This window comes from Pseudopodoces humilis, chromosome 14 (assembly GCF_049639895.1).
Source record: "Pseudopodoces humilis isolate 2021_Gansu_Grassland_sample_001 chromosome 14, ASM4963989v1, whole genome shotgun sequence".
Taxonomy (NCBI): Eukaryota; Metazoa; Chordata; class Aves; order Passeriformes; family Paridae; genus Pseudopodoces; species Pseudopodoces humilis.
In genome coordinates, this window is record NC_142213.1 from 9,271,566 (window position 1) to 9,289,487 (window position 17,922).

The 17,922-nt window shown below is 42.8% G+C and overlaps 1 protein-coding gene across 2 annotated transcripts in view; it reads left to right on the plus strand.

Annotated features, from left to right (window-relative positions):
- Positions 1–604: 604 nt before the first annotated feature.
- SLC12A4 (solute carrier family 12 member 4) overlaps positions 605–17,922 on the plus strand; it is a 46,171-nt gene continuing 28,853 nt past the window's right edge. The window contains exons 1-2 of one of the 2 annotated variants that reach the window (XM_014255487.2): positions 1,424–1,584; positions 16,987–17,264. In XM_014255487.2, the coding sequence (XP_014110962.1) occupies positions 17,093–17,264 (172 nt within the window). In that variant the 5' untranslated portion in view covers positions 1,424–1,584; positions 16,987–17,092. Of the gene's footprint in view, positions 879–1,423; positions 1,585–16,986; positions 17,265–17,922 lie in introns of those variants that run through there. The other variant, XM_005526348.3, reaches the window with a different exon arrangement.

Below are 17,922 nucleotides of genomic sequence, written 5' to 3' on the forward strand. Positions count from 1 at the left end.
CTTGGGGACAGCTGCACATCGCCCGGTAGCGGCACGCTGCTCACACCCTGCTCTCGGCTGTACCCTCCGCCTGTTCCACGCCGGGCCGGGAGCCGTGACATCCCTAACTCGTACTCTCGCTGCCCGGCCCGGCGGGGCTCTCGGGTCCCCGGCCTCACTTGCTGATGCTTGCCCGCACCACCCCGTCCCTCCGGGCATTCCGGCACCACCCGTCCCCATCCCCGGGGCTCGCTCCCCATCCCCGCCGCCGCTCTCCGCGCATCGCTCCTGCCTAGCAAATGGCGGCGGCGGGGAAGGGAGCCCGGAGCTCGGCGGAGGGGAAATTTCCTCCCCGAGGCGGCTCGGCAGCGCCCGCAAGGGAGGGCGGAGGGCGCCCGCCCCGCCCCGCCCCGCTCTCGCCGCCCCCGGGCCCGGCTCCTGTCACGATGAATGCGGGAGGAAAGCTCCCCCTTCCCCTCGCTGGCCTCGCCGCCTCCGGCCCCTCCTCCGCGCCCCCGCCGCTGAGCGCGGCCGCCCCGCGGAGCGACCCCCGCCCCCGCGCCCGGTGCTCGGCCGGCGGCCCCGGGGGCGGCGGGATCCGCACCGCCCCGGCGCTCGCACTGGAATGGGTGGAGTTGAGGAGCGCGGTTTCCTGAGAGGAAGTGACCGCACGGGGCAGGAATGCGCCGCCGGCTCCGCGCCGCGTCCCGCCTGCCTCGCCGCGGTGCCGCGGGGAGCCCTCTCCGCCCCGCCAGCCATGCCGCACTTCACCGTGGTGCCGGTGGAGGACAAGCCCCGCGCCGAGTACGACAGCGTAGAAGGGCTCAGCTGGGTGGACTACCGGGAGCCGGCCGCGGCGCCCGCCCCCGGCGACTCCTACGACACCGTCAGCTCCGACGGTGAGCGGGCCCGGCGGGGGCGGGGGGCGGCGGTGCCCACGCTCCGGGGGCTCGGGCGAGCCCGGCTCCCCGCCCCGCTGCCGCCGGCTGCGGCACAGACAAGGGGGGGGGCGCCGGCGGCGGCTGCCGGGCTGCTCGGGGCGCTGCGCCCGGGGGAGGAGCCCCTCGGTGCGCCGGGCGGGCGGCGGCTCCGCTGTTGCCACGGCCGGGACGCGGGAGCCCGGGCAGCCGGGGCGGTGCTGCCGCCGCTGTCAGCCCGCCGGGCCGCGCCGGGGATGCCCTGGACGCGGGGTTCCCCGGAGCGCGCAGGAACCAGCCCAGGGTTCCCTCCGCCCCCCCAGCCGCTCGGTGATAGCGGGGAGCGGGGCTGGCCCGGGGTATAGCTCTTATCGGTGCTCCCACAGGCCGCTGTCTCCAGAGGTGATAAGGGTACGTGGAGATAGGCTCAGATGTTTTCAGTGCTCCACTGCCAAAATAAACGGGTGATAGAGAATTCAGTTAAATTAGCCGAATTTAACGGTGCCTGCTTTACTTGTTTATATCATCTTAAAAAACGCGGCTGCTCAGCAAGGTCTCTCTCCCGCAAGCCGGGCCCTTGAATACTACAGCAAGTGCTTTGTGCCTGTGTGGCTCTCACAACTGCTCCTGCCAGGCAGAGCTGCTTTTTCTTAGGGGTTAATTTATTCCAATTACAGAAGAAGATCACGTAAGTAGGAGGGGATTTTGGGTGGTGAGATGTACATTCTTTAGGCAGCTGATATTGGTGCTCAGCCTGTCTTGGTATTCTGCTGTGACTTTTAGATATAAATCGTTTTAAATACAGCGAGTGTTTCTAATGGGAATGTGAAGGACAGTTAGACTTGGGCAGTAGTGTAGTTCTGGTACAAGGTTGTTTTAGCTCTTTGTGCAATCTGTTCTTTTTTTTTTTTTCTGCCTTGGTTATGTTTAGCCTTCTGTAACCTTTAGGAAGAGGATCTTCCCATGGGCTCATCTGGTGAATCTGACTTGCCCTCTGTGAATCATGCGTGACTCTAGGCAACAAAAGAAAAAGCAGTAAACACCTGGCCTGTTCTTCCTTGCCCGTGCAGTCAAACTTTTCAGACTGCAAATGTTATTGAATGTACAGTAATCCCTGAAGGGAGCCTGCACTGCTGAGGCCTGTGCTTAAGGAAGACAACAGGGTTATTTTGTTGAGTGATACTCAGATGTCATAAGAGCAAAGTTCAGTTCCTGCCTTGTTAACTTGCTCATTTCTCTGAGAATATGCATTTCAATGTCCAATGTGTGTGCACTGGGAGTTTCTTTCTTTCTTTGTATAATTTTCAAGGAAATTTTAGATTTCAATTACCAAGTAGCTTACGTAGCCCTAGTGCCCGTTCTTTCCATGCCTAGTGTGGGTGTTTTAGGATGATGAAAGGGAGTTGCTTTTCCCAAGCTGTCTATTACCACAGATGATTTGAGGCACTAGCCCTAAAGGCTGTGCAGGGCCTTTAATTTGTTTTGTAAAATAGGCCTGTTTTACTCTCAGGCTATTATATAGTCCCTGTGTGTATTAAAGTAACAGGTATTTCTTACCCATCTCAGCAGGTTGAGGTGGACACCTCGTGGAATGCTTTTTCCAGTAGCTAGCTTTGGCCATGGGTTGGTAAGCGTGGCTTGTGGAAGCTGCTGCCATGGTGGATAAAGAAAGTCAACTCAAACCACCACTTACTTGGGTATAAGGCTGCCTGTAGGATGTGTGCAGCCAACACACTTCAGGATACCCACTCAGCTCATGTCACAGTCCATCAGTCACTGGCAAGCTGCTGCCCCAACTGCAGTGCACAACCATGCTGCTGGAAGTTAGCTGAGTTTCTCTATTTTAAAGCTGATAAATATCTAGTAATTTCTCTACTAGTATATGGTAGCTAGTTCTGTTTCTGCTTGAACTCTAAGTGGCTTCCATTTTTTAATTTACTTTCACAGTAATTAAGTATTGTTTCATATCCTCGGGGTGTGCGTATAAAGATATGTGTCTTGTCTACCTGTACTGACAAGCGTGTTCTTCCCCACTAGCCTCTTCTGTCTTTTCCTACGTTTCTTGGGTTTGTAGCTCTTTAGAGGGGAATCTGAACTCAATCTTGTGTTATTCCTTTCGGGTTTGGTGCTGGTTTCTACATCCTGTGCTGTTACCCTGGCCTCTCATGCAGGGGGTGTTGATGGTATGACACAGCGGAGGTGGAAGCTCCTGTTGAAGGCAGAATATCTCTGAGCTCTAGCGCTGGCTGGAACCTGCAGCCTGGAGGCAAGAGGGTGACCCTGCAGAGCCTTCTGTGGCAGCTGATTACGGGGTTCATGGAGGGATTTGTTGTTGGTGGTGATGCCCCTGATTCGAGATAAGATAAACTGTTTGACTTGAGTGCAGAGTTCAAGTTTTAGGTTGTGGCCTTTTCGAAGTGCATGCGGTTGATGCTGGTTCATGGATGCACGTGGAGCAGCTGGAGCAGTGCCCATGGTCCGGCCTTTCTGTGCCATCAAGTGGCTGCACCACAGGCAGTGCGAGAAACTGGCCGCAGTTCTTACGGTCAGCCTTCTGCTGGGAGGGTTTTATTTTGTCAGCTTGCTGTTCAGAACCTGATTGCAAGAATTGTTTGGGTTGCTCAGTTTGATTGGGTCTGTTGAGGTGACTCAGTAAGGACATGGCCCTTCCAGAGTATGGTCATGACGCTTCAGCTGTTTATAGCTGCTTTCTAACACTCTGCAGAGTGGTGGCTGTGCTGTCCAGTACTCCTTGCACAATAACTGAGGCTGTTGCTTATGATTCTGATGGATTCTTTTTTTGGTTTGATGTTTTTACTGCTGCCTTTATTTGTCATATCTTTGTTTTTGAAGTTTTTTTTTTCCTGAATTTTTCTTTTTTTAGGATATCAAGTGATAGGGCGTCATCTAAACTCTACAGATGTGAAACTGTTCTGCAACAGAATTTCTTGTCAACCATTTCCATAAGAAGACATTAGTCAGTGTGCAATAATTTAGCCTTGTCAGATAGTTTCAGTACTTGCTTGTGAATAAAATCAGCCTTTTATTTCTAAGTAGGTTCCACTGACTGCCACTGCTTGTAATAGACTTTGACATCTTTCATTTAGTAAAAGAAGTACAAAGAATTATCCTGTGATCCTATGATAAACACTTGAGCCCTTCTTTATGGATCGTCAGGGATGAGAAATGTGAATTTGGCATCCCCTCTGTCTTTGAAATAAAGCCAGCATATTAGGTTAGGTACACAGGGCAAAAAGAGAGACAGTGGGGTCTGAATAGTGTTTAAAAAACCAAATACACTTTGCTTTAATAGGAATCTCAGCTCCACAGACATTGTGCACCCAGTTAACCAAAGTGTGGCAATGTCATGTGTCCTGTGGGAAGTTATTTATCTTCCCTTGACTTTTGTGTGGAAATGAGACACTAATCAGCTTGGTGTCACTAACTAGCTTTGGTCAGCTGCCACCCTTGGTTTTTGCCAAGGAATTGCTCTGCTTATGTTCCAGTTATCACATGGCTTCCTCCAACCCCTGGGTTCTCTAACTAGACTTGAGTCCTTTACCTTGAGCTTACATTCTGTGTCAGTGTGTTCAGTGTTCTTGTGCAGCAGCAGATTGTGCCGCTCATTTGCAGGGAGCTGTTTTGGAAAATAGTGTGCTTTTACTTCAAACTTCCTGGTTCATTGCTTTAATGTGTGGTAACTTACTAGTAAAGATTTTCAGTCTTTTGTAAGACTTGAAAGTAAGCTCACATGAAATGTGTCTGAAGATACTTTTAATGGAGACACATAAATCATTCAAAAATCCTTCTTCAAGGTGCTTAATTCTTACATGAAGGTGTTTTGGGAAAGTCCAGAGATAAGATAAAATTTGTCACGTAATAAATTAGACACCAGGGCTAAATAGGGCAGCAGAAACATGTCCAATTAGCATTTAAGTTATCTTAAGAAGTTCTGCTGGCAGCAATGTGGCTAAATGGAACTGTTATGGTGGTAATAGTGGAATATTTTTTGCATAACTTTTGTAGCACAAGTATCTTCAGCATTTTTTGTGTTGCCTAAAAGCTGCAGAAAGAAGTCATAGAGGAGGCAGCCTGGGGTGGAGTTGAGGCAAAACCTCTGAATTGTTTCAGAGAAAAGTAACCTGAGAATAGCAATACTGATGTCAGTGAACTGTCTTTTCTGGTGATTTGTTAACTATTCCTTTACTGAAAATGGGATGGAGACTGCATCTTCTTCAATGTAGTTGCATTTTGATGAGGGAGGGTTTTTTTCTGTTCTGCTGGCAACTGGTTTCCCCTCTCTGAAAAGTATGATGTGTAAATTTGGAGATATTAAAGGTGTCCTGTCAGTGCTAAATATGTCAACAGTTATTTCTTTTCAGAAAGGGTACTTGTGGGATCTGCAGCAATAGTTACAGTTTTCAGTTCAGGTCCTGAAAGGGGTCTTAGCAGCAGGGTCGTACTTAAGAAGTCCTGGGAGGTTTTTTGTTGTTAGCGCTTTTTTCCTTTTCTTTCATTTTATTTTTTTTTTCCTTTCTGTTTGATCAATCAGTAATTATCACAGCACTGATTGCAGTGCTAAATTCCAGAATGCTTTTCTCAGCAATGCAGGTGCTTAGAGAAGTGGACTCTTGCTTCAGATAAGGAAAGATAAGGGTTTGGCATGTGAAAAATGAGAGTGGAAAAGTGCTTTGTGACATAATTAGCTGTTTATAATAGCTGGGTGGGTGAAGGAGGTGGTATATACTTTCTTTATACCCTGTAATCAAAGGAATTTTTCTGAGGAGCTCATTTTCCTGGAGCCCGTGGTCAATACCTGTAGTTCCATTTATCAGCTTGTAGTGTAGTAAGATTTAATTTGTTAAAATGCTTGTCTAGGAAAACAAAAAAGTTCTTGTTGCTGTATAAACTGCTACTTTTGCTAAGCATGTCTCATACTTCTAATTTGTGCAGTGTTCAGGACCGAGCTGGAGAGGCTGCAGCTGTCCAGTACCAAGAGGATCGTGGTGCCAGCTGCTGGTGAACAGGAGAGTTAGCTAAATATAGGAAAACATGGGCCTTTTTGTGGGTTCTCTGGTATTTCAGTTATTTGAAAAAGCTCTGGGAAGAATCTTTGTGATATGTCTAAGTGAAGTGAAAGCAGCTCCTGTACCCGTGTGTGCGTGGGTCTGCATGTTGCAAAAAACTAAAAGAAGATTGTTAAAAAACCCCAAACAACCCTCTGTTGGTCTCTTGCAGCTGCAGATTTTTTGTGTTTTGGAGAACACCTGCATTAGAAGGCTAAGCAGTTGTACATGAAAAGACATGGATTTTCTACGCAATTCTCTCTGCCTTTGCTTGCTAAGTGGCCATTTCAAACTTGAGTTGAAGCTAAATTTGGAAATATTTTAATAATGCTAAGTTATATTTTCTCTACAATCTCTGAACTTTTCTAAAGAATTTTAAGTACATTTTTGGATGTCTCGTATTTGTATTAAGTCTCTCTTTCATGTATAAAATTGATCTGTGTGTGTTATTCAATTTCCCCTTACAAATTCCTTCAGTGTTTCACTTCCTCAAAGAAGATAGTGACATCTGCTTTCTTTTCCCTGCTGCAACAAAATCAAAGCATAACTTTTTGTGTGCTTTTCAATGTAGAGCTTAATTTTGGCTTTTGCTCTAAAATTCTGTGTAGAATGAAGACTAAGGTAGTTTGCAGTCTCATTGACCAGGAAATGTAGCCAAACATAGTAAAACCTATTGGCTGAGGTTGGAACAGCCACCTTGAGAGTGATCAGTGTTAGTGATCAATGCCTTGTCTTGAAGTGCATCTGACAGGATGGGGGATACCCAGTGCCACAGGGAGAGGGAAGCTGTAATTGGTGAGTTTACCCTTCCAAGACCAAGTTAAGGATTTACATGTTTGTGATTGTGATGCAGCAAACAATGTGCAGACTGCTTTAAATTACAGGAAAATTGCTATTAGCACCAATACGTGGAGCAAGATTTCTTTGATCAAAGGGTCTGTGTCTTCAACTTGTTGGTTCAGGGTTGCTCTTTAAATACCTTGTTCTGTGACCTGAATTACAGAGGAAAAAAAAAGGAACCATTTCAGGACATGGTGAGAGCCCATTTGAATTACATTTTAGGGGTGTTTCCTTTGTCTTCAGTAACCTATGAATAAGAAGTTTTGCATCTCTTAGTTGTACTAAGCTGATTTTTTATTCTCAGATAATAACATTTCAGGGTTTTTGGGTTTTTTTGTTTGTTTGATTTAGTAAAACCTCTTTCTTAATTATTAGTTTTCAATAGGCAACTGTTCAAATGCTGCCAAGTGATCCCTTAGCAATGAGTAGTACTGTTCTCATTCTTTCAGTTGAGCTGCTTTGGATGATTTCTTTCAGCATACTTGGATTTTGTCATGCATAGAGGACTGAGCATCTTTCACAGTGGCTGCTGTAGCCATTGCCAAGCAAACAATATCTTTGTTTTAAGCAAGCAAAATAACAAAATATACACACAAAAAATATTAGTCTTTTCAAAGACTCAAATATGAGACAGTTAATATATCTATCTTTAAATTTAAAGGTCTACAAAAAATACAGCCCTTACCATGCATGCAGGGTAAACATCTCTGGAATTTGACAACATTTTGTATACTGTAACTGCATATATATATATATATATATATATGTGTGTGTGTGTGTGTGTGTGTGTGTGTGTGTGTGTGTGTGTGTGTCTGGAGGTTATTTTGTAGCCTGATTACTGCCTATTTGTCCCCTGTACCTTTTATTTTAAACACTGTTTCACAAGTTTCAAACTGTCACTTCTGAATCATAGAAAGAAGTTTCTGGAGTGAATGGAGTAGCATTTTTTTCCTAACAGGCTTTTAGTAGGACTTTAGATTTTGTGGTGGGTTCTAGGTATGCCTTGGAATAAAAAAGGTTGTTTGTTTTCCAGCAGTCTTAAATCATGTCTGAGCAGCAGAGATACATGTCAGAACAGTTCTGGGAATACATGTTTTCAAATTTTTGTTGCTGTTGAAGTACCTGGTGGAGTTCTTTCTTTCAAAAGATGATTCTTTTGATCTTCTTTGTGCTCTGTAGGACAGAGAGATGGAGTTTGACATGCAGAATAAAGTGCTAATTGCCCCCAAAAAGCTTTTACTCAATTAGCTTATGGATGAATGGGGAAGTTTGATAACTTGGCAGTTATGCTTGGCTGACTGGGGGCAGCTTTAGACTTGTTGGAAATGTAAATGAAATGGCATTTTGCTGAGCAGAAGATGAGAAGCCAGTGCCAGGCGGGGCTGGGCAAGGGGTGAGGGAGGACGTGGCTGGTACTGGGGTGATGGTGGTGGTGAAGGGGTGGTCATCATCCCACCTCTGTATTGATGGTCACAGTGCTGCTCCAGGAAGCCAGGAGGCTCTTTTCTGTAAGGCATGGTGTGCCAGCATTTCCACAGGTATTCACAGTTTGTGTTTGCCTAGTGTCTCCTGGACTTTTGGCCCACAGGTCCATCCTCTTGAATGCAGAATGCTTAATTTGCTTCTTTCTCTCCAGCCAAGTGACCTGCATTGTCCTAGAAGCCCAGATCTCTCATTGATTGGCACATGGTCTGTACCATCATGAGGATGCAATCCATCGATTACTTTGAAAATGAGAATCAGCTATGAGCTGCTGTTGGAGGCTGGCTTGCAGGGATCTGTGGCAGGGATTGTATAACCACATCCTGGCAGAGGAGTGGTGACGCAGAGCTGTGCGTAGGGCAGAGGCATGCTGTGCTATGGATAGGTTCAAGGTAATTATGCCTCAACAAAACTACAAGGGTTTTTTTCCCCTGCAGTCTAATTACCAACCTTCAGTTTCATCTCCTACCAGTAGCCAGCAATTTCTTCTTCTGTTTGTCTGAGGGATTTAGAACATCATTCAGTCACTGCGTTTACCCTCTTATCATGAAGCAGACCATGCAACCTTCTGACTTTCACTTCCATGTCAAAGGGAAAAAAAGATTTTTATGGTGTGCTGTTAGAAGCTGCTCATTTGCTGAGTTAAGAAGGGCAAACTTGTTGAGACTTGCTCTTACATACTTTAAATTGCTGATTGTTGCAGTAAAACACAGTTTGTATGCCCTGGAGTATAATTGTTTTCCATAAAATTATCTATGGCAATGCTACTTACTTTTATGACCCCATCTCTGCTTGCAAGCTGAGTAGCCCTGAGCTTAGTTACTGTGTGCAAAGTCCACCTCTGGATTTCCATGTAGGAGGTCAGCTCTGAGTCAGGACCAGGAGTAATTCAAGAGCGTGGCATAGCTGCTGCTGTCTCTGAAAGAGGACAGCATGTTACTGTTTCTCCTCTGCCTTCTACCTTTGCATTCAGGAGCTTTGTCTTGCTGATCCTCTCCTAAATAGTGTAATTGATCTTACTTTTTTCACTACTTGCTGTAGTATGTATTTGTGTCCAGAGCTGACACAAAGGTAGAAGTTTGTTAATTGCCTGATTTTAGAACCTACTGCTGTATATTTTTGCCTTTGTTCTGCTAAGGTTTTAACTGTCCAGTTTATGATTTCACAATGTTAAGTGTTTGTCAGTAATTCCACTTGACCATCTCCCATCCCTTCAGTAGCATCCCTTCCTTTCCCTTGATTCCTTTTTGTGTTCTGCACCCTGTACTGGGGCACAGCAGTTTTGAGAGCATCACAAGCCACCCCTTGTTTCAGCTCCTACGTGGAACTTTTATCTTAACTTCTTTGTCTAGGCCAACAGAAACCACTCACTCTTGCTGTGTTTCTGTGTTCCAGGAAATGTGGTGACAATGTCAGGGGTTAATTTCTGCGACATGGTAGCTGATCATGAAAGCAGGTATAGTTGAGCCACGTTTGGTAAATCCCAATTCTGTGTAACCAGTGGGATGATTATCTGCCTTGTGCTGAGATGCCTTTTAGCACACCTGCAAAGAGCTTTAAAGCTGTAATTCAAGGCAACACAGAGAGAATTGCTTGATTGCAGTATTTTGCTTTTGCCCTTTTAAGACACTGTATTGTAGACTTTTTGGTAGAAGCATATATTTAGCAGGAGCAAACTCACCATTATACATCTTGGAGTGTTTTCTGACTTAGATTGTGCTCCAGCTGCCTAATTCCTGGCTGGTGAAGCAGAAACGTGATCTAATGTTGCCGCTCTCTCCTTGAAGAGTTTCTCTAAGCTCAGGGTGAGGTGTTACACTCCCCTTGCTCTGATGCTTTTGCAAACAGATGAACTTTCTGTAAAATGATGGTAAAAGCCACTGTGGCTTCTCCAGATATGACATTGTCTTGGTCTGTGCTGTGTTGCACTGTGTGAAATGTGTTGTGCTGTTTGGGGAGACTTGTGGGCTCTTTGTAAATGTGTGTCAAAATATTTGAGTTTTAGAAGAATGGTGGTTTGCTGTTTATCATGTGCAGTGTCAGAGCTCTCTCCACCCTCTAAAATGCGGAGTGACTCCCTTTGCTTGAAGTCTCATGCTGACTTGTACTTTCTGTAAGTATTATGACTGGAGTTGGAGTGAGTTTAGGCTGTTTGTAGCACTTCACACTGAAAGGTCATCCTTGGATTTCAGCCTTGGACTATACACAGGCTTAATTTTTGTTTTTCCCCTCCTCCTTAAAACACCCTCCCACTTTCCTTTTTCCTTAGCTTAAAAAAAAATCTGTCATGAACTTTGTTTTCACATGGAACACTGTACTTCTCAAATGTAAGAAATATCTGATGTTCAGCACTTTCTGTTTGAGTTAACTGACTGAAAACTAATGGCATTCAGGGTTTCACAATCAGCTTGTAAGTGGTAACCAATGTCTTTCTGCTGTCTTCCAGGAATGGATAGTAGATAGAAGTCTGTAAATGTACATTGTGTAGTTTGCAATGCACTGAATGTACATACACTGAAATGTTCAAAGTAATTAAATCTCCTTTCTTCTGTTATTTTCTGCATGTGTGGAGCATATTTAGCATCCTGGCTCTTACCTTATTTCTTTCCACTTGTTCCCTGTAGGAAGTTTTCTGAGCTGGTGGCAATACTGGCTTTTAGTGGTCACTGTTCCCATCTGCTTTCTCTCACTCCAAGGTTTGTCCCTGTACAGTTGTTTCTTTGGCCTGTGTTGAGCTGGAGGAGGGAACAGGTATGTCCAAAATTGTGGTGTGTGTTTTTTGGACGTTTTTTTTGTTGTTCTCTCTTTTGTACTGTGAAGCCATGGTCAGTTGAACATGTATAGGGCTGAAAAGAATTTTCTGTATTTGGTATCAGAAAGAAAGGTGTATTTGAATTGAATATTGTATGGAATCTGCATACTGGTCTCATAGATGTATGACTTTCAGAGAAAGTGAGAACATTTTATAGCAAGACAAGAGGCTTTTCCTGAGGCAGGAAAAATGCTACAATGCTGCTCCCTATATTTTGATAGGAGGTGTGCTGTATCCGAGGTGCCCTCATGCCTGTGAAGGAGTTTCGGGGAGGATAATTGTGAGAAATGGTTTTGGAGTTGTTCCACATGAAAGAACCTCTGAAGTGGATTACAGGGAAATAAAGGTTGTTTTTATAGCGATTTTTTTTTTTTAATCTGGCAGTGACAGGTTATATTATGAAAGCTCCCAAGTGATGCGAGTTCCTAAATCCAATTTCTCAGAAGTGACTTGGCATCTTTAATTACACAGGTATTCCTGGTGACTGCACCTACCTCATCGTGTAGGTAGGCTTTAGTGAGGTGTGTGCTGGTATCCAGAGGACCTCTTGTGAATGGGCAGAATGGTGGGGGCTCTGGTGATTATGAAGTGCTTAGAATCATTAAATTAGTATTTCTTGTGTATCTTACATAAACCTCCCATTTCATTCTGCTATATGCTAGGTTTTTTTTGTGATCTTGCATGTGGTTCATCCAATAATGGGTCATCATATTCTAATGTATTGAAGATGGAAAGAAACAGATGACTGTTTTCTCTTGAAAGCTGAAATGCCTGCAGGGCTAATGTCACAGGGCTGCACTGGCATTAGCAGGTTTAAAACCCTGTCTGATTCCACACTCAGCAAGCGGCAGATTTGTGGCACGCTTTTCTGAGTAAGTGTGCAGTGCTTCTTAAATGTGGCTGGGCTTGGATTTGACAAGTAGCATTTTCTGTAAGATCCTGATATTTGTGTGTTTTCTCAGCGTTGCAAGGATTATAATGCCAGGGTTGTATCACTCTTGGCTTAGCTTTCTGTAAGGAACTTTTGCTTCCTGGAAGAGACCAGTCCAATTCAACATTGCAGCCAGCACTTTGTCACAGCAGGTAGAAAAAGTTCTTTTGGAAAGACAATATTACTAAAGTTGTTGGGTTCTCAGGGCTTCACAGAGGAAACATTTACTAAAGTATGTGCTAAGAGCTGGAAGAAGAATAATGGTAAACCAAGTTACTGAAAATGTCAAAGAGCTATTGCTAAAAGGTAAGTACTTCATGTTGATATTAGCACCTACAAAGAGTTGTAGTGTTTTGAAACTATCAGTGTATCTTCACTGAAAAATAGTCATAGCGCTTTCTGAAACACAGGATTATTAAATCCTTCAAGTTGTGTAGGGTCAGACAACTTGATGGGTAAAGCAGTTCTCTAATCTAGTTTTACAAAGTACAGTAGAAGTCTTTGCACATGTTTATTAGGGATAAATCCAAGATCTGTGCTTAAATGTATACTTTTGTCCACTGCTCCAGCCTATCTGTTGCATAGGCTGTTGTCTGGGAAAGTTTTGGCTGTTTCTTTCAAGCAGAGCACAAGCAAGTGCCATCTTTTGGACTCTGAACTGGTTCAGAGGAATGACTATATTATCAATAATACAGCTTTTTGTTTTATTTTTTGGACACAATTATGCTTTGTTTGTGTCACTTTTGTAGATACCATAACTGTTGCTGATGATAAATGTGTACTGCAGTATAGTGTCTAATGTGTTAAGAATCACAGCTTTACTAGTTAGGTAAAATTCAGTAAACTCAAAACTATATTGACAGTGTTAATTAAGAGTGAAATACATAATATTATTAAATAGCATAATAATGTTATAATAGTGAATGAACAGCATATACTATTAAAATGAGCATGAATGTCAGTAGTTTGGCGTTTAAGCTGCAGTTTCTGATGGAAATGTGTGTCTGGAGCAGGCATGTGAGTGTTCAGTGTTGCCAGTGAAATTGGTCATTTGAACCTGTGTTTCAAGTACAGAGGATCTCAAAGCTATCCAGGGAAAGATCTGTCCTTTCATTTTGCTCTGATTTCCTCTCATAAGCTTTATTGTTGCGTGGGTTCTTATCTAGTTTGACTTTGGCCTTTATTTTCATAAAATACTGGGTCAGCTGGGATTTTACAGCTTGTGCTTTCTGCCACCTTCAGTGAAAAAGGCCTGGTAGCCCAAGGTCTTGTGTGAACTGGCATTAACAGATTTCAATTTGTTATTTCCTTAGCAGTGCCTAGTTTGTAGTGTGAATGAGTTTTATCTAACTAGATGCAATGCTGGTTATTTCCTGTTTCTCCTATTTCTGGTGTAAATACAATAATCCTATTAAACCCTCCCCAATACCTAAACCAGCCCAGCCTCAAAGCAAGAACTTAGTGGAGTTTTCAAAACATTTTGAGAAATGTTTTTTTCTCAGCTCAGAATGTCACTTTGCTACTTTTGTCTTTTTCCTACTGCAAAATAAAGAAATTATGGTTTTCAGTTTTGAAAAATATGAAAGTTAAATCATGACTTTCTGTTTTTTTCATGAAAAAAGTGCTTTAGGTAGTACTGACTACTTTGTAGCTAAAGGGAAAATAAGTATTCCTTGTTATCAGATCCCATGATGTTCTGCCTGTTCTGCTGCCATAAATGAATTTATAACCAGAATTTTCATTTTAGAAATTCTTTGTGTTTCTGGCTAGTTGTGTGTTGTCCATGGAGAAACAAGTGTTTCTAATAAGCAATAATTAAAAAAAACGCATAAAGTTATCTTGATTTTGGACTGCTGCTGATGTTGGATTAGAATTTTGGCTTAATTATTGAAAGTGAATAATTTAAGAAGCAATGTCTAATTTCTGTTAATGAAATGTCAAGGTAGTGATATCTGCAAAAGCATAGTTGTGCATTGAATTATTTGATATAGTCTCATGAATGAACCAAAAAAAATGTTCCATAACATTGTCAGTTCTGAGAATGAATAGGAGTTTTGTTTAATCCAGTCACATGTGAGGAACCACATGAATAGAAGCAGACTTGGAATGTATTTGAAATCAAATTGTTGTCTTCATGTTTCTTAGGTTTTCCTAAAATGACAGTATCTTGATTTACTGGGGTGCTTGGCTGCTGAAATGTGGAGATAGCAGGGTTCTTGGACTGCTGGCAAAGTCCAGGAAGATTGTTGAGGTTTTCTGTTTCTCAGTAATACTCAGACCTGCAGGTCTTGACGGCCTGTGAGTGATGAGCAGAACACTCTGAGCATCACACAGCCTTTGGGAGGAACAGTATGAGCAGTATCCTTGCTGACATCTGGGAAACGGTGTCTCAAGAGCTGTTAAAAACAAACCAAACCCCCAAAGTGTGATAAAAATGGACATGGTCAGCTTTTTATATTAAAACTTTATTCATGAGGCTGTGAACAAATGCCCTCAAAATAATCTGACTAATAAAACCTGATTATGCAATAATTTCTGTTTCTCCGTTTCTTTTTTTTCCCCTGTAGATTGCCTACCTTGGGTGTATTCATTTGCTTCTAGGTCCTGTGAGAACTGTTAAGTGTAACAAACCTATTTTGATTTTGTGGTCAAAAATCAAAGTAAATTGTGTCTTAATTACCAGTTGTGTAGAAATTTGCAGAACATACTGACACATGAAAATCTGAGAAAGCACAAATAAATCAGAACAGAACTAACTTGCTTTCCAAAGTGAAATTTTGTCTACCTTAGAACATCTGTAAATGAGGGTTTTATTTAGGTTAGGCTCTCTTTAGAGGTAATTTGCAGCATGTCAGGATGCATGAACAGGAGAGGCACTCCAGGGGTCAGCTAATTGAGCCATCTGAGTGAGAAGTGAGCCTGTGTGATTAGTTTGCTATAAGAACCTGCTGTTTAGATTGCTCATATTAAGGGAAACCCACAGCAACTGCTTGGGTATAAGCTCTGATTTCTATTAGATTCCAGTGTTACTGGTAGATGAAATATTTTAAGTATGTATATTTTTTTGTTGTAATTAAAAAAAAAGTCAGATCAAGTAGTGTTCCCTGTGCATGAGAACGGCTCAGTTTGTGCCCTTACCTATCACAGATCTTGTGGCCAGTAATACTTGTGAAATAGTGTCTGAATAACAGCAAAATGTGGTGTTAGCTGCTGGACAGGCTATTTCATCACAGTGTTTGTTACTGTGGTGGACACAAAGGTGTCTGTACATGCATAGTACAATTACAAGTGAGATACTAACTCTTAGTCTGCTCCAGAAATTAAATTACATTGAGGAGAGGAGTGTTGGGCTGTCCTTTGAGCTGGTTTTCTAAGAAATACCTGCTGTTTGTTAGTTATAAAGGGATAAATAAACCAATGTGTTTCTTGGTCAAGCTGAGCATTTCACTTCCAACTTTGACTTGAACTCTGATTCGCACTGAAATGATTTGAAGGAATTCAGTCCCTTACTTAAGACTTGGTACTTCAGGCAGGAGGATTCTGGCAGCCCTGCATGCCATCCTCACGGGCCACAGCAGTGGCTGCAGCTTTGTCCACTTTCCTGCCTCCAGAGCCTGTTGGGGGCTGTGTTCGTCCTGAGATGCTGTGAGCAAGGTGTGCATGCCTCTGCCAGCTGCTATTAGCTTGGCTATGATGTGCCTGTAGAATCAAAGTGGGAGAAGTTTCTTATGAAAGTTCAGCCCTCTTCAGAATTTCCTTTTTCTTTAATGTTTTAACCTTGCTGTAGCTTAATTGGCATTGCTCTGTGCATTTGTTACCTGTGTGGGCCAGACTAAAGCTGGTCAGGCTGTGTCCATCTGTGCCTTCAGCACATCTTAACTTGCCAGGTAGATGAAGTTTCCATAAGAAGTAGGTGAGCATCTCTACTTAGTCATGTCCTGATGAAAGCATCTGTAGTTTTTTTAAGGTGTACTACTTTCTGCTTCTCTACCTGAATGTGATGAAGTAGGGGAGTGGTTGTTTTTCATAAAGGAGTTTAGAAACCGGTAGTATAGAAAAATAAAACCTTGACAGGTCAAGTCATGCAACTGCTCTTGCCACCTTCTCAGTGATTATTTTAGTCTGATAGAGTAGACCTTATCATTATGAAGCTCCCTGGTCTTTTATCCTAATTGTTCAGCTTTCATTTATCCTTACTAATCTGTCTTGTAGTTACTTTCATATATATCTTTTGTTTGTAATTCTCTCTAAATTCTGGTTTGCATCCCTCAGTTACTTGAGAAAACAGAATGGCTTGCACAAAAGACTTGCATTCAGCATGCTCAAGCAGTGAAACTGTCTGGCCTAATATTCTTCCAGAAGGAATGCAGTAACATGAATAGTGTCCTCCGTGTTCTTAATCCTTTTAAAATTTATTTATTTATTTTTTTTTTAACCTTTGGAAAAGAACAAAATAAAAACAGTCAGTAGAATATCTGCTACAGTTTAGTCACAGTGTTTTTTCTTGGCTGTGACGCAAAAGTTTGGACATCCATTTGTTGCTTTTGTTCTGTTTCCTGAGCTTGTGTGTTTGCATGTGTGGGAGCATGCACACTTGAGGGTTTTTGGTTTTGTTCCCTGGATCATCTCTGATGTTTAAGGAACTCAGGTGATCCACAGGATGAGGAACTTGTTCTTTGGACCTGTGCCCATATCTGAATAGAATGTTCAGGGAACTATACTGGAGATGTTTAGATAAACTGTGTAGTTGAAGTGGTGGCTGCAAATAGAATTATCTGGCTTGGGAGAGAACTGGTAGCATTCAGAAACAAAATGCCTTAATTATTGAAAGATAATGAAGCCTGAGAAGTAATGAAACAAGTGAAGAGGAAACATTAGCCTACTTGGAATACAGCTTGAATACCTGAAAAATTTGAGAATAATTAGGGACTAAGGCAAATAAATTATTCTCTGTTGCAGAGTATTTAGCTCCCTCTTTGAGAAATGTTCCTTGCAAATCAATCTTGCATGATGAAAACTAACACCACATAGCTACTGGCCAGGACCAAAGACTTGATAACTAAGAATGTGGAAATCTGTGCGCATGTCACAGGATGGTGCTTGCCCAGGAGACTTCATGCTTCAGAATGTAAACCGTCCTCGGGTGAAGCTGGGGCAGGAATTCCCCAGAGTAGCTTTCCGAGATCACATCCGCTCCCTTCCAAAGCTGATGGAGATAACATGCTCTTCCCATGCAAGTAAGTCTCTTTGAAGCTGCTCCTGTTGCTCATTGGCAGAGAGAATATACTGGACAATTTTTTTTTTTCCTTGCAGTGTGGTTTCTGTACTGTGCTGCAGTCTTGGTCTGTTTTGTCAAAGTACAGTTGTTATTGTTGTTGAGGAAATGGTTATTTGCTGGAGGTTTTACTCCTGAAATGGAAACACAGTATGAGAGGAGAGAAAGTGAGAGGAATGTTTTGATTTAGAACACGTCTATAAAGAAGAGATTGCAATGAACATGCAGCTGTGGTGGAGATGATTTTTGTCTGTCATTTAATTAGCTGTATTTAAGTTAGCAGTGTAGGAGTCTTGGATTAGCACACACCTCTGCAGCATCAGTTCTGCCTATTGGTGGTGTGGAACTAGGATGTCATTGTAAAGAACTTGCATATAAATTAACACTCTGTCACTTCCTGTTGAAAGTGTACGGTATTTGAGAGGGACTTTAAAGGTGCAGTTCATTAGATCAGCAGGAAAGTTCACTTTTATTTTTGCATTGTCTGCAGGAATTCATATGTATGTTATTTCAGGACAATGGAGCTAGTGCCATGAATGTGGTAAAAAGCCACTTCTCTGTCTTCTGAACTATCGAGAAGAAAATGTGCCCTGGCAATTGCAAAATCAATACTGTATTTC